The 21,367-nt window shown below is 34.2% G+C and overlaps 1 protein-coding gene across 1 annotated transcript in view; it reads right to left on the bottom strand.

Annotated features, from left to right (window-relative positions):
• LOC140148623 (phosphatidylinositide phosphatase SAC2-like) overlaps positions 1–21,367 on the bottom strand; it is an 87,043-nt gene that overhangs the window by 34,294 nt on the left and 31,382 nt on the right. Inside the window, exon 5 of the mRNA XM_072170640.1 lies at positions 16,338–16,409. Coding sequence (XP_072026741.1) covers positions 16,338–16,409 — 72 coding nt within the window. The remainder of the gene's footprint in view (positions 1–16,337; positions 16,410–21,367) is intronic.

The following is a 21,367-nucleotide window of genomic DNA, read 5'->3' as shown; positions in this document are numbered from 1 at the left end:
GCTAAGTTTTAGCTGAAAATGAAATCATAGTCATACACCAGTTTTGAAAAAAGCACACCTTGGTTTATTTAGGTGTGCGATTTGCAGCACACCTAAAAGCACACCTCGGGTTATCCAGGCGTGCGATTTACAGCACACCTGTCACATTGCAAAACTCAATGCCTGATTTACTTCAAAAAACCTTTAAACAATTGGAATTTGGGTGAGATAGTAAAAAACAAAATACCCCTGATTTTCTTATCCCTAATCTCAAAGTCATGCTTGGAGGCTCAGCACACAATTCCATTGGATGGTTTCTGCTAGTGGATAAGAGAGAGAGAAGTTGTCGCACTTTTGTTTGATACGTCCTTAATCGGGTAGTGCTCGCATGTCCAAAAACCTAAATGTGCACCTAAATGGCATATCGCAGACAGTCAATTATGTACCCCTATATGGCGTAAAACTGCAAAAGCTACCCTAATGGTGTAAAAATAATAACAAGTTTTAATTCTATAACTTCCAATATCACCTGCCGAAGATAAATAGTAGCCATGGGTAGACAAAACAACTTACTTTTCTTATAAAACAAAACATAAAATAAGGCTGATTTCATTATATTCATGTTATACTTAGTCAATCAGCAACCCTAAACATCTCTGTTTTTGGCTGTCAGGTACCCCTTAGGTGTGTTGCCTTTTCAAAAGCATCCCAAAGATGATGATGCTCCCATACATAGAAAATGACACTATTTTCTAATACTTTTTGGGATGAGGATGAATAGCAGGTCACATACTGAGTGACCCCCTCTCGGACCTTGATATATTGACAGGTTTGACAAATCTTGACTTAAAGAGATACTGTTCATACTCCCTGTGTTGAGACTCTATGGTTCCATCATACTGTCTGCTTGATATGTTTATATGTAATTTCTTGCATGAGGAACTAAAACGATGTTTGCATATAAATAGGTTAATTTTGTCAGTTTACGTAGGCAGCACCTGCAAACACTTTCAGCTCACTGTAGTACAAGATTGACCCATTTTGAGTTAATTCCAAGGATGTCTAAAAATTATGCAATTGCCATGTATAGTTGCAATGATTAGCACATCCACATAATTGTGACAAATCGTGTCAACTTCACAATTATTTCATTGACAGAAGCAGCATTTTTTTGGTCAATGAAGTCAATTTAATTTTGGCTCCAAAATTTCTCAAATTGACTAAATTGTAAAACAGAATTGTAAATTCTTGTGCGCCCAATCTTATTTTTCGCTGGGCCAAAATTGTAACATACGGCCTCTGAATAAACACTGGTTCTGATAATACTATATTTGTGCAGTGAACAGACATCATAACTACTATAACAATTTATACATGCGACAAAATTAATATTTCATCAGTTTTTAATGTCTAGGCATTTCGTGATCCATATCTTCATCTCCCCACTTTTCTAAAAAAATGTTGAGACTATCAGAAACCTCTAGCTACTAAATGTTTTTGTGCAAAGAAATCTTGCAGATTTATTCGCTTGGCAAAAATATTGTAAAATATGTATTTATGTTTGGTTTTAAAAGCAAACTACAACACAGTGGCCTATGCAGCCTATGTAATCATGCGTAATTCGCAAATGCAAAATCAGAATCAACTCAAATTTTGAAAATAAATTTTTTTCATGGACATCTACTGAAACATACCATAAAGTAAATGCAAGAATCACAAATACCCCTTTAACAAACATACAAGCTGGTCTAATTTTTATGTATTAGTCATGAACCATAAGAAATAACATGATCATTGATGCTAACAATATTATTAACTGGACAGGCAGGCAGGCAAATCACAGTTGCAGACACAAATTACACTAGGCAGACATTCCCTTTTAAATTCAAAAAGCTAAAACACAGACAAGGGATCAATCTCATTTTTTATGTGCAATCAATTTTTTTTCTGAATTAATTATTTTGGCTGTCCTTATTTAAAGGCACATATATATATATCGAGACAAGACCGTATGATGGGTATAGTAGTCAATCATCAGATATTCATGTGAATATTTGTAGATATAACTTGCGCATATTAAATCAGGATTGGATTCAATGTCTTTCCCCTGGGTATGTATTTAATATTAATAAATTCCTGGAATGGAAACCAACTAGCACTTCACTGCCGACTATATAATGATTTCATTTGACCAATACCGATATGATAGTAATATACATATTTGAAGTGAGAGGTTCCAATTTGTCAAAGATTGTTGATAGTTTGTATAATTTTGACGGAATTTCTTTTCTGGACATGAAAAGAAAATCCAAACAATAACTTTTGGCCTATTAAACATGCATTATTGGTGAAATGAAGTTAATGAACACCCAAGCTCTATTATCATAGTAATAAAATTATTTACATAATACATTTTGTCAACTTTATATTGCAGTAGTATGTCAGGCTAAATGCTGATAAGATCTATTTTCTATTATTTTGATCCATGTTCCAGCTTCCAGGGCACACATTTATGCTGTTGTTTCTATGGCTAATGGAAGAAATTGTATCTCTAAAAAAATTCTCTATGTATCTAAATTGTCTATGACCCCATTTACATGTAGATAGTTGCACTAAATGAAACAAACTAATGTACAATGTACTAATGCTTTCAATTTTACTCGTACCTACACTCAAATGTTGTAAACGCAGGATATAAATTGAAAAACAAAATCATAAAAGCAATCAATCAATTCCTTAACCTCAACAGCAAGTACTCAAGGCATATAATTATGTTATTCATGAAAAGAAGAAATTCAAAACTAAAAACATCACATCAAGTGCAGCTCACCCTGCTAAATGACAACATGCCTAAGATACACAAACAAAATAATCACACAAATAATAGCGAGCAATGTAAAACGACACTGATCTACTTCTTGATGAGAAGGTGCTGACACAATAATCATCATATCGTATTAATATGTAATCTGTTTGTGTGTACGGAGGCAACTGAAAGCTGGAAACTAATGCATCTGAATATCAACATGATCAATTTCAGAAATATGATTTCCATGATTTTTTTGTGTAATTGACTATTTTTTATAAATGAATTAATAACATTCCCAATAAGTTCTTATTTTATGACACAACACTTTAAAGGAAAGGATTTTGAAACAAGTTCACAAAATTAGAAATGTGGTGCAGGGGGAATTTCCCCAAATCTTGGGATTTATACGCCGACGAAGTGACGTAATAAATCGGATTAACTACCATAGCAATAGGTGAAAACAATTTTGAATACACCGCACTGCACTAGAAGCAGGTTGCACTCATCACTTGTGTATGTCTGCAATCATAGTATTGAATACAGACAATACCGGTCTTTTCAAAGATACTAATCTTACAGGTGCCAGTGCAGCGCGGTATATTCAAAAATTGTTTTCACATATTGCTATGGTAGTTAATTCTATTATTACGTCACTTTGCCAGCGTATATTACCTCCCCCCACTCAAAATTAAAAATTAGGGATATCTTCACTTTATTAAAATCATTTTGGATCCCTCCTCGACTAAAATTATGGTACCATCACTGACAACGTTGCTTAAGGCCAATTAATTAGGAAATGGGTAGTAACACAATTTATTCCTTACACCAAACTTTTCTTTGTAGTTTTATGGAAAGTTCATCCAAAATAAAATTCTATAAATAGAATTAATTAAAACAGAATGTGAAATGTCACGGAATAAAAGAAAGTATGGAGATTGTCAACGCAAACTTCAATTACCTGAAAATGTTTTCTTTTTGTAAACACTAAAATCCAGCAGTGATGAAGCCACTACTCTTGATACCAAAAAAATACAGCACTAATTTTTTTGGGTTAAAAATATATATTAGCCTGTTTTGTCAAATGAAACACAGCTCAATTAGAGTCCTTTAGTTGGAACTAACTGGCAACAAAAGTACAAATTTTAATATTTGGCAAATGTATGAAAATAAGGGCCCAGACCACACGTTTTACAGGTGTTTTTGTATGCTGCGACAATCAAGACTATGAAAGTCTAATATCAGTCTATGAACTCCTAATGTATAACAAACACATTTTCTATTCTATTTTACAACTAATTATTGAAAATTGACATAAAATAATAAGATTAAGAGTACCATAATATCTCCGTCCATATTCATGATTCTGAATGCTTTCATAGACTTGTGTCAAGTCTTTGAATTTTGTGACTGCAATTGTAAGAAAACATGCACAATTGCATGTTTTTGGCTTTTATTTCCAAAAATTAGGAAATTATTAAAATTTATGCTTATATAATCATCACCAGTTAGTTCAAACTACGTGACAAAGATTGGGCTATGTATAATTTGACAAAATAGGATAATCTTTTAATAATCCCAAGAAAGTGCTGTATACATTCTGAAATCGGGAGCAGACTTGTGTAACTGAGTGGGTGGCAGATCTAGAAGAGAAGGAAAACACAGGGTCTTAGGGATAGGGTAGGGTGGGGGTGAAAATATGGCCTTCTCCAAAGACACAGTTATAAAATGTCAGTTCACTGGGGTAGCAGAGGGATAAGATCCTTATTCAGGAGGGGTACAAGGGCCCCCTCCCACTGGTTACAACCATGTCAAAATAGTATGATATGATCCACCCAATTACCACGCCCATGACACTGTGATTGACTCATACGTCTTGTGAAGATGTACAAATGGGTAAATATAGGGTGTGGTCTATTTTCGTATAAACCTTTACTGAATCATGATGATATTTTTACACAATTCAAAAACCACAGACAACAAGCTGCTGCTGAGAGATCATATTCACCAATGCTAAGTGTACCGTCCCACGCAGCCCTTACCTTGAGTTTATGTAAATGAATATATGATACAGTAAGATCATTTTCACCAATCTAATTGAGTCTAATTCTAAACTTGAGTTTGTCCTCCTAGAAAATTAATAATATTGGTACATTTCAAAAGTCTATGATTGCTATACATTTAGTCTACTTTCCATGGCTGTTTTTTGAAATTCATATTCTCATCAACTCATCTCGCAATGATATTACATTCATAACGAGAACTGCTCCCATCAGAAAACTGTGTGATGACCCTTTCTTCTCCGGGCCATAGACCCTCACTGGGGATGTGTTGTGGTTTGTGGAAGGGCACAGCTGGGGTACACATGGTGAATTATTGAGCAAAAAGGGACTAGAAAGTAGTCTACTATACAGGCGAACTGATGATTACTCAAATAGTGTGCAAGGACAGCAGTCATGAATATTCTGGTAAAAAATAACCAGTTTTGATTTGTCTCTTATTACTCTTTAAATAACATAATCATTGAATATTGAAAATTACTCCCACTTTCAGTGTAATTAAATCAACTGAGTTTTATTTGAAAGGATTAATGCAGTATTTTCTAATGTAATTTATTTTGTTCAATATACCACAAATTCATGACACTTGATTTTAGGCAGGTACAATATATCTAGTTCTCAGAAATCACACAACGTGTGCAAAATGCATGAACATTTGCCATTTGGAAGCTAAAATGCCCAAATATGATGATGAATTGGAACAAATGTGTGTGAAGCACGTGAAATGTGCAATTTTTAAAGCTCAATTGGTCAAATATGAGGTGAAGTTAGTAAAAAATATATATGCATTAGCATAACATTGGGGGAGGAATAATTGCATGGACCATCTCAGTGGTCGAATATTGGGTGTGTGGGAAATCCCCATCCCCCTGGGATCTAAGACTATGGTCATATCATTAAGTTCAGAAGCTACTATCAGAAACACCTTACTGAAATATTTTAACGAATTACTTAATTATGAAAGGAAATGAAACCTCTTTAACCTGTCATATTGTATTCTATCTATCTCTGACAATACCTCTGTACCTCCATCAATATATACTCAAACCAGCTGTTTCTGCTGCACAATCCATACAAAAACGCTTTAACCTGTTTACTCCATATCTTTCACCCTAAAACCCTTTACTCTTATCACACAAATTTCCCCGACTTGCAAACACTGCACTTTCTGTTGAAGAGTTACGTGATATAGTCCATCATTTACTGATGAGAGCAATCTCGCGATGACAGTTTAAATCCTGTGTTTACGACATTGCACGGTAAACCCTCATTCTTTTTCCCCCAACATCGCAAATGGCCTGAAGCCAAGCACACTAGCTTGAGTTTATACATGGCGTGGACTATCAAGGCAAATCCATTATGCATAAATAAAGCTGGCTGGATCTTTGGCCACGTATCTCATGTCTATCTTGTGTCAATTCTCTCTCTGATGGCTTTGCTATGGCTGCGAGTCAATATCCTATTTGATAAACACAACACTTTATAATTGAAATGTACAGTGCTTCATCCATGCAGACAGTCATTAAAATAATACGTCCTGTGTTTGTTTTTCTTTCCTCATTTAGTGAAATGTCAAAGGGTCAATAATATTTGTAGTGTTGTTTTGATGCTTTTTGGGAATACATTTCAGAGGCAATATCCTTTAGAATAGTTATTGCATGATCGCTTGATGCCTTAAAGTTCCTCATCAGAAACATCATAAAAAAACAAAACATCGAAAGCGCTTTTTCATAAATATTTTTAAAGGTAAACTACTCAAGAAAAAGATGACAACACAAATACAAATTCTGCTATATTATAATATTATCCCTTTCTTCAAAATACACCAAATCCTTTGCACATTGAATTTCAGAAATTCTTTGATCAAGCAACAACTAGTCTGTGACTCTGTGCTGGCTAAATTTGGAATAAAAAAAAATCAATTTAATACCCAAAACTGCAAACCTTGTTTCTACCCTAGGCATTTCAGTTTTACAGTAAGTTTCATTAAATCCAAGGAAATGATGAGTTCACAACTGCTTGTTTGTCACTATCAAACTGCTTGTTTCTCACTCAAGTAAGGCTTTTGGAAAGTCAATTAAGTTCCGTGTCCTGGATAGGTTGAAATCAAAGCTTCATTTCAATTCAGCATCATGTACATGTATGCACGTATGTCTTTTTCTTTATGTTACTATCTTCAGTAGATAGCACTTGCTGAGCAAAACACACAAAGCCTGCCATATTGTGCTGAGTTAGCGCATGTTTGAACTACCTGTAAATATTGTACCGTTCAGTAGTTTAAATTATTTTAAGAAAACCTACAGATGATGGAAAATATTTTTTAAAATCTTTTCTTGCTCATTTAAAAGTCATAATGTAGTGACGTCAATTAAACTCGCTGTCTGAACTTACTTTTTATTAAAGTCAGAAATGTGTGAACTGGCATTAATATCAACATTACAACCATTTCTGAATTCATTTGAACAGTTTCTTGAAAACTAGATCAAAAATGCAAAGAAAATTCCATTTTCAACTTCCAATAACCCAGATGATATTCACCATGCAACACTTGCTGCATTAACGCAACTCCCTAAAATCTATACCAATATTTAATTACATCACAAATTTGTTGACAGGTCTTTCCTGCATTATGAGAGGATCAATCGATGCGCGGTACTTAGCTAAAACCATCAAGGAAATTACATCTTCATCCTGTTCTTGAACATCTCCATTGGAAACCACATCTTTCTCAAGTTACTTTTAAAATATGATGCACTTGAATAGAGTTACAAATAAAGCTAGCTCATTGAGTTTAAAATAGAAACAAAAAGATTGATTTTTTTTGTCTGTGTCAATTATTGCCCTCACAGAGCCAGTACGCTCCTCTGTAGAGAGCTTCTTTTGTCTCTATACAAGTTTGTCATACATGTTTGCTTGCTTGTTGCATAGCTTTTAGTATTTTGTATTGTTCTTGTTTGTCCCTGTAAAGGGCGGCATATTTGCTTGGAGTATCACTTATGTAGTTTTTCCAAAATTAGGTTTGTCTTCACTGTGGTTTTCTATTTTTGACTAGTTTTACATTATAAATATCTTTCACATATGTGATGTGATCAAGCAAAATGAGTCGGATGTCGGGAATATTGATTTTTAGATATAGCCAATTCAACTTCCTTTATATTTTATTGTTCTGAGCAACACTAAAATGGACATATCTCAGGAATGGTAAGTCTAATTATAATGGGGTTTTCATGCAAAATAAAGCTCTGAGCATGGCTCATGTAATGAAATTGAAAACTGAATTTTGATTTTGATCGACATCAGATTCATTTTGCTTGATCGCATCACATATTTGGGAAGACAATAAACAAATTCAAATGACTGTAGCAGACTATACAATCAAACTATACAGTACTATGCTTAAGTAAAGTATTAATACTGATTTAAATTTCTGTTCATTCCTTATTATAATATAAAACAACAATAATTATTAAATAGTGAAAAGAGATCCAATTTGTATATGACATTTCCTATATGGTCCAGACTTTGAACTACAAATCATACTTGACATTAGTAACACTTAAACCATGGCTAACATGTCTGTGTAAACCTCGATAATGGAGTGCTGTGAAAACCGGACTGTCGCCTGCAAATGAAAACCGAACTGTCGCCTGCAAATGAAAATAGCATCATCTTTCATTACAAAACCAACATGATATCTATCACTTCTGACATAATATACAGACTGGCTGCAATTATTAATGCTCATGGCATGTGGCATTAGCTAGCATTAAAAAGAAAACATGCTTGAAAAATATAATTAAGTAGTTTGTGTGTGTTGGTGTTTGAAATCAACTGAGGACACACAAAAAATCACTGTGCAACATAAACAGTGGACATGCAAGATGTCCACAAACTATTATTTGTTTTAAAACGGTTAAAATGATTATTTCAATGCCTGAGCCTTTTAAACTCCAGAAGCTTTTAATCCTCATAAATCCACATGTAACAGAGGCTCACTGTTTGACGTAACAAATCCATGCTTGAGGGCACAGGTGACTTCTCCCTTGTTTTAATTCTGGCTATCTAAATCCATCAATTTACTAATACACTTTAATTGGATTGGGTGAAAACTGTTATTTAACCGGTCATTTCAATTGAAGCTATAAATCAACAAAATCTCATCCAATTTGTTTCCGAATCTCAATTGAGCAATGGGGATATTAGTCAGTCAAACAAAAACGTAACCACCTGCCCAATGTTGATATAAATGGTGCGGTGAAAATGTCATCTTTGGCCCCATGGGCACTACTGCCTTTATAACAGTTCCCCTGATTGGTTAATTACATGATAAAAACATTTGAGTAACCAATGAACATAGAGCTTTTAGATTTCTCACCAATTTTAAGATTAATTCCAATCAGCCATTACTTACTATTCTTACCATATCTCTGATTGGCTCAACAGATGATATAGCTCTCTTAGTAGCCAATCAAAATAGTTCTTAGAGGCTGATATATCCGCAGGTAGTCCCTATGGGGTTAAAACTGCACCTGGGCATCTGGATATTTCCAGGAAATCATTAATAATTATTAACAAGAGAGAAAGAGGCCACAAAAACTACTAAACTTGTTGCGATACTGTTTTTCTTGTTGACGTGGTTGGTCCCAGTAGCTTCTGTAAGAGGCTGGGATTTAAACATGAGTCTCTCATCAATATATCCTTAAAGAAGAAGCTTGAGTTCAAACAAACCGGTGACTATTAACTTAAATATATGGCAGGTGACAAATTCTTTTAAATTTGACTTTCTTGAAACACAGCAAATAATACTTTACACGTCAGTCTAGTCTATAATGATATTGAAGAGAGCTGAAGTAGGTTTAAATTAAAGTCACCTGAATGTCTCTTTCATATTAAAGACATGTATGACTTGACAGCAGTATATGCACATGAGGATTTATGTCAGTAATTGTAGTTGCATTTACTGGAACAAATTGAACACATTAAATCTTGTCAATTTATTGGATTGTTGTAAGATGAGATTAATACATATCCTATCAGGCCCCTAACTTAATTTGTTTCTGAAAATGTTGAGGGAATTTGGAGGGGTTTATTTCCCATTGTCGGATTGACTTGCTTCCGACAAGGCCTCAATCACATGCCTTGGGTCACAAATACAAACTAATATGTAGCTTGTTTGCCATTAAAATACACTATTCAAGAAGCAAAGCAGACAAGTTCCATATGACTTACACTTACAGAACCCTGATTCAAAATTTGTGTTTAGTTTTTCCATGGAACTTTCATACTACACTTTGATCAGCTCGTAATCGGCGGGAATTATTAGGCTTTTACCACTACGCCGAAAAGTAGACCCGCGTTAAGAAAGATATAATTGATCTGCCTGGTCTATATTGTGTGTTAAAGAATGTAGACAAAGTATAGGACTTATACTTCAGGCGAGATGTCACAAGACATTTTTCCAAATAAAATATATTGCTATTAATCCACGATGGAAAGGCCTGCAGATTATGAGCTGATCAAACTATAGACATATTATAGACATATTATTTTTAGTGTGATCCATGTTTTAATGTCAGCAAATTGCTCTATAAACCGGAAACCACACCATAATAACTCTTACCATCTGTTATTCCACATTGCCATACACGTTGTTCATTATTCTACAGTTCCTGGCTGAATATACAATATATCAATTACATACTGAATTTTGATAATGTTTTTCATTAACCTGCTGGTTACTAAAATATGTTCATGTAAATCTGTGATTTTAAACACAAGCAATAATAGTGCCTATTCAATATTTTCTGCTCATTATTTTTTCCTGGTGGTGCATGTGCAGGATTTAGGGGGAAATTGCCATTTGCCATTGTATATTTTGAGTGCTAGTATCAAACAAATATGTAAATTTGATGTTTTTTGGCTTCATTGCAACTAAATGATATGCCATATGCCAGTAAAAATGAATGAACACATCTGCCTAAAATTTAACACTGTATACTGTATTATGCGATGATCACAGGTGATAATTAAATCGCTTGCAGATGTAACTTATCAATATTCAGGAAAGCAATGCTGTTGCAACATTTCCTATCTATTCAAAATATTCTGATCTACATCCATGTAAATTATACAATACATGTAATTATGGGCAAGCACCTGCTCCAATGCAAATGTCACCAATGTCTCTGATCAAATAATTGAGTTTTTTGGAATTATACTTCCATGGGTTTGCAGAAAACAACACACTCATGCACAATTGTGTGCATACCTCAGGACCTGCCTTATCTAAGGACGGAAAAAGTCACTCCAATAAAATATGCAATTAATTAGGAAGGCGAATTAAAGAAAGTATCATTACAGCAAATTAAAGGAGTATTTCGTGATCCAAGCATCCTCTTTTTATGACATCTTTCAGTAGAGAATCCAAGAAAAAAGCTTATTCCCAAAATTTCAGTGGATTCCGATTTTGCGTTTGCGAGTTATGCATGATTATGTGTATTACACTGTACTGCTCCATAGGCCACTGTTGTAATTTCGTTCTGGTATACCAGAACGAAATTCAAATTTGACGATATTTTTGCTAAACGAAATAATCTGCAAGAAATTTTTGGTACACAAATATTATGTAGCCAGAGGTTTCCAGTGGTATAAAAATCTCAACTCTTTTTGAAAAAAGTGGCGGATGAGGCTATGTATCACGAAATGCCCTTTTAAGTAAATGATTTTTTAATTAATTTTTAATTTGTGACATTTCATACATGTAAATGTGTCAATGCCAATGGCATTTGCCACCTGTGTTTACAAACACATTTTTAATGGAAATAATATAGGTCTACACGTTATTACTAAAATAAATTATGCATCTATATTCCATCAATATGTATTGGTGTTAGTGGTGTGCAACCATACAATTTCTTCAGATATTTAAATATTACCAATTTAACAGTTGATAAATGCTAGTTGATAATTACTACTCTAGCTATATGCCTTATGTATTAATTTCCGCATAATTTAAAACCCATGTGTGTGTTGTATAATTGATGCATCACAGTTTTGACAGATGGTCTATCTATTCCCATATATCCAACCTGTCCATGTACAGGTAGTATATTTGCTAGCTGACATAGAAGTAGATTGTTGAATGCAAACCTGAACACCTACATCTATTTCATCTGTCTAGAAATTAAGTGGCTGACTTGCAGTGTGGGACGATGTCAAAACGTGTGACAAAAATCAAATAACCAGAATCACGCACTTCATCATTGTTATGTAGCAAGATGTGGGGCACCTGTTTGTGGCTGTATTTTTGTTTGCTTGTATGCTGCCGTACTTGACAGTGCTTGTCTGTTTGTTCATTACTCAGGTGTGATGTGCTTTTAGTAGCGTTGCGATGCCAATAATGTCCTGACCTAATTCAATACGCTAACCTTTTCACTTATAGCATTGACACACCAAACGATGAACTCTCACAAATAAAGTAGACTTAAAAGCACTTCCGTTTGTTTCCATGATCTAAATGTTAGTTTGCCAGTATACATAAATAGTCTCTGTACATGTATGTGCATAATGAAGACGCACCTGACAGAGAATATACGATATAGTCTTAAGATTTTTGTCAGGTTTGAAATTTCTTTGGAAAAGGAAGTAACTGTTTATTGTCTTGGTTGATTCATACAAAAACTAGAGATTTCTATGGCTATTTCAAGATGTAGGCTGTCGCTGACTTCTGTATTATTAACCTCGTCTGTTGCTGCAGTTGTTTTTCATTGCAACATTGTATGTAATGATTAGTGCATTGTATTGTTCAGTTCAACTTCATACAGCTGGTATGACACAGAGGTCACATAAGAGCCTCTTTAGCAGTAAAATGCTGATTTTGAAAGGTTCTTTTACTTACTTTAATCATATTTACCTCAATCAAGAGTCTAACGCCGTAAGTGCTATATTTGACCACATAATGTTCAAGATCTGATTTCTTTTGTGAAAGAGTTCACTAGATTAACATAACATTTTTTTACCAGTAAATTAACATTATTATTCACAAACACACGCATAACAAAACCTTTATACATGTAAATAAGAACCTATATCTAGTAAAATATAAAATATTTTGGTCATACAGTAAACATTTTAGTAACTATAAGTAATCCAAACACTGATACTAATTATATAAAGAAATCAACAGATGTTAGGTAAATTTTCATTGGGGCACCCTGTATACTGCCAGCCAGACAGCCGCATCAGTCACATTGATGGATTCATCCATGTACTCCAATAAATGCATTAATGCTATCAAAGTAAATGTAGGATGTTGTTCTTAGATAGCCACAGTAGACATGGTGGAGTGAATGCAGTAATCACCATATTGAAATGGAATTTGCAAATGGTATGATGATAACTTCCTTTGCTCTGCAATGCTTTCCAACAGGAAATGCTATACCAATTCAGTTATTTTCATTAAGTCTGATGTTGACTGAAATCAAATTCCACATTTTTATATATTTTTTGCATTGACTAGACCATTTAAAGTTTGCAAATTGGGAACCAAAAACAAAAAAGATTATTTGGCAGGCCGAGGGGGGGGGGGCAAGGAATCTTTGGCAGGCAGAGAGGGGGGTAAGGAATTTTTGGCATGCCATTTGAAAATTTTACTCCCCAGGCTTATAATTATTGCACAGCCCCTGAGTTGAGAGGCTTTTACAATGGGAATCCATAGCAAGCACCAAGGGTTCAACGAGTGTACCTTTTCAATCCGATGGCGCACACATGATTGTGGATGTTTCATACGAAATACTGACATGTTTCTCGTAAGTCTGCAAGCTAGACTTGCTGACTTTCATCTCATTTTGCTTGATCATATCACATATTATTAAACCTAAGAATGGAGATGTATGCATGATTTCACAAACTGAAGATCTAAGTTTCATATATGTGGTGTATGTGACCGTGACACACAGACATGGACATGGACTTATCTTTTCATTTTTTTTTTCAATTCCAACTTCCCCACCAACAAATTTATGCTATACTACATTACTATGGGGTATTGTACAAATATTCACCTGTCATTTTGCATTTATTTATTTAATGTGATGCATTGATATGATACAAATGTACCAAATATGTATACAGATTGAATAATTGAACTCCTAAGCAGCAATGTGACATTCAAATACATTGCCCAGGATACATCGCTACCTGGTATGTTTATCTAAAGTCTGCACAAAAAGTCACTCAGCTGTTATAAATACACCTATAGATTCAGAACTAATAATTGTTTTCACAATATTTTAACATAAAAAGAAGGATGATTTATTTACGCGCATTTTGATACCCCATTTGTCCAATCTTGTTCAATATTGACAATACAGCAGTGTTTTGAAAGAAAAATACCCCAATTTAAAAGTTGCAGTTATTTGTATTGATTTGAAGTAAGCGCGAAGATAATGGCGGGCTTTACGTGATGGTTATAATTTATAACCATTGATCGCTGTAAACTGCAACTTTTAAATTCGGGTATTTTTCTGTAAAAGCACTACTGTATTCTTAATATTGAACGACATTTAACGAATGGGGTATCAAAATGTGTGTAAATAAATCATCCTTTTTTTCTATGTTGAAATATTAGTTCTGAATCTATAGGTGTATTTATAACAGCTGTGTTACTTTTTGTGCAGACTTTAGATACATTTTACTACATTCAATGGGCTATTCCACTTAAAATCCACACTCCCCCTGTGGAAGATTTTGGAAATATCTTCTACAGGGGGTATGAATTTCAAATGGAATGAACACATTTATCAGCTCCATTTGAAACTCACCCTCCCTCAATGGAAGATTCATGTTGAATCTTTCTTAGAGGGTGTATGAAATTCAAATGGAGCTGCCTAATTTGTTCATTACATTTAAAATTCATACTCCCCCTGTGGAAGATATTTCCAAAATCTTCCACAGGGGTAGTGTGGATTTTAAATGGAATAGCCCAATGTAAGACACTCTGTATCGGCCCAATCTCTTTTACAACACAAGTGTATTGCTTTTTTTTACTCTGCAATCTTGAACTTGTCTATCTTGTCTATCTTTTTGTTGTTGTCTATATCTCACCAGCCTGTGGCCTTTAGTGACTGAAGATAAGTGTTGGACTCAATGGACTGTATTAGTCAAGGACTTGTACATGCTGGGGCAACACACACAATATAAGGCATGACTTGGCAAAACCTTCACTTGCTAGAGCATCTATTGAAGTTGTCAAAGAGTGACTTAGTATGTATGAAGTGATACACAGAGCATATGGAACCACTTTCTGATTTCATGAAGTAAATTTCTGTTCATGACAGAATGGAAACATTCAATGTACAATGTATCACTTCTTATTATATGAATGTCAAAAAACTTGATAAGAGAGAAGTGACAATATATATTGAACACAACCTCCTCTTATATTTTGTAAATGTCACAAGTAACTTTGTAAGTGTGTAAGAGAAGCATATTGCCCATATTATAAAAGGAGTTACTTTGTACATGTATCTATGAGTATTAGTGAATCATATCGAACATACATGTAGCTCCTCTTATATTATGTGAATAAATGTCAAACCAACTTTGTATGAAGAAGCGCCAACATAATGAACATGGTGTGCAGGTAAATAAATATGATGTTACAATGTGATTCCAACTTTAATCAAATGTACTTAAATTGTACCTAGATGTGTAAACATATGTTGACTCTTTGTATGAATTAAGGAGACAACTTTGTATTCTAAACACTAGAGCTGAACTGAAATGACTTTTGTCTACCGATCCGATATTGATGTTTGTACAAGGAAAAAAAGTTATTTTGAAAGTATTTTGGTCAAAGCTAAGCTGGGTAAAGTTGTACATTTGCAATTACTTTTGCTTCAATTGAACAGCTCCCTGTCTGATGAATCGAAGCAACAGAAAATAAACCAGACAACTTGATCAAGCTTTGAAAAAGTATTTCTCCACTTTCCAACCTTGAATAAAAAGCAGTTTAGGGTCTATAACTTCTTTTGTTTTCAATTTTGTACCAATTCGATAACCGATCCAATAGTCCGTTCAGCGCTACTAAATACATCTACTCCTGATTTTAAAATGTGGTAATTTGTTATGATTTGAATTTCATATTGAGGGGAAATGTGTACAAATATGACATTTTACTGCATACTGCATAGTCTACTGCACAATAAGAAAATATGAGGATTGAAGAGACAATTATCATCACCCAATCATCTTTCTGAGTAATCCGTCTATGTATTATTAACAAATCACTACATACCACAAACCTTGTGCAAATGAACAAACCTGTGATCCATATCTTTTTACTTCATGCAAAATTAACACACCATCATGCATGCACTCCAATTATATAAAGACTGCTTGTCAATGATAGATGACCAATCATTATATCTCAGCCAATGACTATTTAAATACGTTTCATAAGACTGGTCACACCACCCCTGAGACCGACTTACCGATTCAGTGAACATCTTATGGAGCTCCTCTGTGATTCTCTTCTCATGCTTCTCACGCTCCTTGACTTCCTTCTAGAATGCATAAAAGGACAAGATGTAGGGGTATACAGAGTTAACGCAAATGAACAGGTGATTCCATTAAATGCATTAAAGATGATATACAATGTATTAGAAGCAATGGAAGAAAAATTGTTTTGCTTAATTCAATATGACAAAAATGTTTCTTTCATTTCAAATGTATTCAAAGGCTTGCTATCTAATTATTCTCACTTTTACTATGTTTGCAGGTTTTACAATAGATGACTTTTAAATTACAGATGAATGATTGAATATGATTTTGATGAGTGTAAATGATAAAAATCAATGCATGCACCCTTTAAGTTTTTCACCAGAATAATGCACAAGCCCAAATGTGCATTGCGATCTTCGAGAAAACTAAAGGTCAAGATATAAAGATATTTTTAAGGGCAAGATATAAAGATATGTATTGTTATAAAGGTATTCAAATTACCAAAATCAAAAGCAACATAAGAACCCATCACTGGCATCCCAGAATTTGGCTTTGCCTTGTGTATGTATTTTATCTCGTTACCCAAGAACTTCCATTTATCATCTATCATTTTTGGCTTCATCTTCAATTATCTTCATTTATGATTATTATGGCATGGATTTGAATTTTTCTCCAAATAATCTTAACTGATTCTGGCTGTTTTGATATTTATTATGTACACTATACTATTATTCAGAAGTTTGCTTGAATGCAGAAAACTGGATAGTTACAATGTAGTTGCAACCACATGTATATATTCCAAAAATATGACCTTCCACAACTAATGGAAATATTTTATTTGTGATAGTTGCAACAACATTACAGTGCATGCCAATTGTTTTCACTGAATCTGTCAATGCAATATATTGTAACATATTGTAGAATCCCAAAAAAAGCACTTAAATAAAAGTACATTGAATGTTCATTTGAGCTAGACAGCGTTAGGAGACTTCAAATCCCGGGGCACTTTGTACTCTGGATCTTGCTTGTCCCAGATACATACCCACAAGTTTCTACAAACATACAAATAATGCAGGAGAAAGAGGTGAGGGAGCAGACGTCTGATAGGCAAATTGACCAGGTGAGAGGATGTTCAAGGACTGTAAAACTAAATATTTCACAACATATTTTTTTCACAAATCTGTTTAAGTCTGATATTTTACAGTTTACACCTTGTGATCTCCATTGTTTTTCATTTACCATTACATTGTCTTTAAAAACAAGGATATCACAATAACTTAACTTTGTTAACTGGAATCTCTCGTACATTGCACAATTAGCAAAACTGAATTGCTAACCAAATGAAGTTGATTTGAAGGAACATTTCCTGTGAAGTTCTCTCATCCTCACTTATATGCTTACATTTTGTCAGTAATATTTTACTCAATAACCAAGAATTAGATAACACTTTATTCTAAATGGGATTAAGATCTGCAACATGTGGGCTTTACCGCTCCTGTCACAATTTTGATGAAGTCCCACGGATGCGGTTTAGAAATAAAAGTCACTATTTTGTTGAGAGAACTGTCTAAAACATTTATTTTACCATGTGTTGCATAATAAAACTCATCTATAGTGTTACATTTGCTAAAACACTATTGATCCACCACTAACGATCACAGACCAACACTCGTTCTTTACATGAACTGTCTGGGTTTTAAAATAGGTTTCTACTTAGTGACCTAGCTTCTTTACTGTTGGAGTGATTGACACACTGCTTTTGTAAAAGCTTGACTAATGGATCACCTATGAAAATGAGACCTATTTTACCGACGGCAGGCCACAATGATGTGAGACTATTTCAAATTGATCAAGCCTAGGGTTTCATTCATGTATTGTAGTGTCTTGCCTGTTTGATAGATCTATCCAATCATTCTAGAATTTCTTTGCAGGTTGCATGATGTTTAAAGCGAGCTAATTTATTTGGAAACTTGTTCCAAAACTGATGGTACAAATTAAGGAAATTACATTAAGGATTTTGATGGTACAAAACAAGGATATATTACAGTACCTTAAGTTCATTTACTGGAATCTCTCGCACATTGCACAATTACCAACATTGAATTGGTAACCAAATTTTGTTTGGAAGTACCTTTTCTGCTAAGTTCTCTCATTCTCACTTATACAAAATGTATGCTTACATTTGTCAGTAATATTGTTCTTGATAACCAAAATAGCACTTTATTCTAAATGGATGAAAAAAATGCAACATATATGTTGCAAGTTTCATATTAAAACTCATCTATAGTGTTAAATTTGCTAAAACGCTATTGATCCACCACTAACGATAACGATTTATTCCAAACCTTGTCCCAAAACTGATGGTGCAAATTAAGGAAATCACATTAAGGATATTGATGGTACAACAAGGATATATCACAGTACCTTAACTGGAATCTCTTGCACACTGCACAATTATCAAAATTGAATCGCTCACCAAATTTTGTTTGAAAGAACCTTTTCTGATAAGTTCTCTCACCCTCACTTATACAAAATGTATGCTGACATTTGTCAGTAATATTTTCTCGATAACCAAAGATAATACTTTTTTCTAAATGGATGAAAAAATGCAACACATATGTTACATATATATGTGTTGCGAGTTTCATAATCTATGGTGTTAAATTTGCTAAAACACTATTGATCCGCCACTATAACGATAACAGACCAACACTCGGTCTTCACATGAACTGTCTGGGTTTTAAAAATAGAACACTCTATTCTAAATGGATGAAAAAATGCAACATATGTGTTGCAAGTTTCATAATAAGACTCATCTATAGTGTTAAATTTGCTAAAACACTATTGATCCACCACTAACGATAACAGACCAACACTCGTTCTTTACATGAACTGTCTGGGTTTTAAAATAGGTTTCTACTTAGTGACCTAGCTTCTTTACTGTTGGAGTGATTGACACACTGCTTTTGTAAAAGCTTGACTAATGGATCACCTAAATGAGACCTATTTTACTGACGGCAGGCCACAATGATGTGAGACTATTTCAAATTGATCAAGCCTAGGGTTTCATTCATGTTGCTACGTACTGTAGTGTCTTGCCTGTTTGATAGATCTATCCAATCGTTCTTTGCAGGTTGATTTTCAAAGGGAGCAGATTTATTTGGAAACTTATCCCAAAATTGATAGTACAAATTAAGAGCCCCAGATCATTGCCCACTGGGGCACTTACTGGGTACCTACATGTATGGGGAAAATCAATTTTAATCAAATTTAATACTGAAAGCATCTATAGACAACAAAAATCAGAATGTTGTTGCAGCCAGGCAAATAAAACACACTAGTGGTACAAAATGTATGTGTACATCATTTTATACAGAGAGATTCAAACCCAGTACATATAACTGTGTCCCAATCAATTTCAGTTGGCGGTGTTTGGAAATTCAATACATGTATGCATGATCTGTAGTTGGGGTTGTGAAAAATGATATCAATTTTAAACAGCAGTGAGACCCATATAATATATGGTATATTGCTAATAAGGATGATAACATGCCCTTTTTCAACCTTATCATTAGTAGTTGGGATTGGGTTAACAGTTTTCTTATTTATAATCCAAATGCTGACAGCAAAATTGTGTCGCTTGATTGGTTGGGGTGGCCTTTCTTTTCCAGCAATCTTTTTTCTTTTCCCTCCCCCAATACAGGTCAGCATACTTTATAGACAACCTTTTTAAATTTGCTTGAGCCTGGTTCCATTAGGACCCTAAGCGTGTGTGTACCCATGAACCGACTGGTTGAACAAACATTGATGCATTCTTGCACAGACTCTGTGCTGGGACTTTTATACCTGTATGATATGATAAAGATGTCCGGACAATCTACAATGTATGGTTAACTATGTTAACAGCTACAACTACTGATCAATCATTATCTTTCACCCTTGACAATTGTACCATCTCAACTGAAATGGGAATGGTTCCAAAGGATGAAGGTTCTGTCACATAGAAAAAAGTCCACAATACACTAATTGCTATCACAAAAGGAAACATACAGTACTTTACATCAGTAACTACATCCCGAACTACATTCAAATTAGTGATGTACAACAAAATCTATGAACTTTTATTATCAGAATGACAAACATTTACAAAAATAATGATAAGAGCCTCCATTGTAAGTGCTGTAATTAATGAAGGTTGCCTCTCGAGACGCCACTGTTCATGTATTTTACATGAAATGTGAAGGTTAAATAAGACTGTTTTATTTTTTTAATTCTAAATATAAATATTCATATGGTATAACTATAATAAATGGTACTTATTGCAATGATCTAATAAGCCAGTATATATGCAACGTACATTCTAATTCAAATAATCATTGATCAAGTTAATGTAAATTGTTGTACTGTCTCAATTAGCCAAATATTGGCTAATATGGTGTCCCTAATAAAGTGCATATTAAAAGGTTAATGCATTTGCAGTAGGTTCTGACATCAACCAATGCACAATTTCCTACATGGGGATCCTAATAAACATTTTCTGTAATTTACAGTCAATGTACTAACATTTAACATGATTCTTAATCAAGAGTTCATTTTTATTACAGAAAGAATGTTTATTGGTACTAGATCTTGGACCCTCTTTCCACTAGGAAAAGTCGCAATTTGATTTTGACCGCAAATTTCATTACAACAGAGGTTACAGGTAAAGTTAAAGGGGACAAATCTGTGTTCATATGCTGGAGTGCCTATCTCTCTTTCGAAGTGATTGGGCCAGACTCTTCCATATAATTAATGTTGCTGCAGGGGAATCACTACACTTCCTCCACAGCTAGTCTTGTTACGTTCCCTGCATTAAATCAAGCCAGTACACATTTGCCTAAGTGCACAACATGTCAATGCAGCAGGATTCTAACCCATGACCTTGAGCTACCTTGTGACTATGAGTCGAACTCAAAAGTCTTATATCGCAACACCACCGTAGCCCCAGAGGATGACGACCCCAAATTAAATTAAGTCAGAG

Source organism: Amphiura filiformis, chromosome 3 (assembly GCF_039555335.1).
Source record: "Amphiura filiformis chromosome 3, Afil_fr2py, whole genome shotgun sequence".
NCBI lineage: Eukaryota > Metazoa > Echinodermata > Ophiuroidea > Amphilepidida > Amphiuridae > Amphiura > Amphiura filiformis.
Note: the sequence above shows the minus strand (reverse complement) of the source record. Positions and strands in the feature narration are given on the sequence as shown.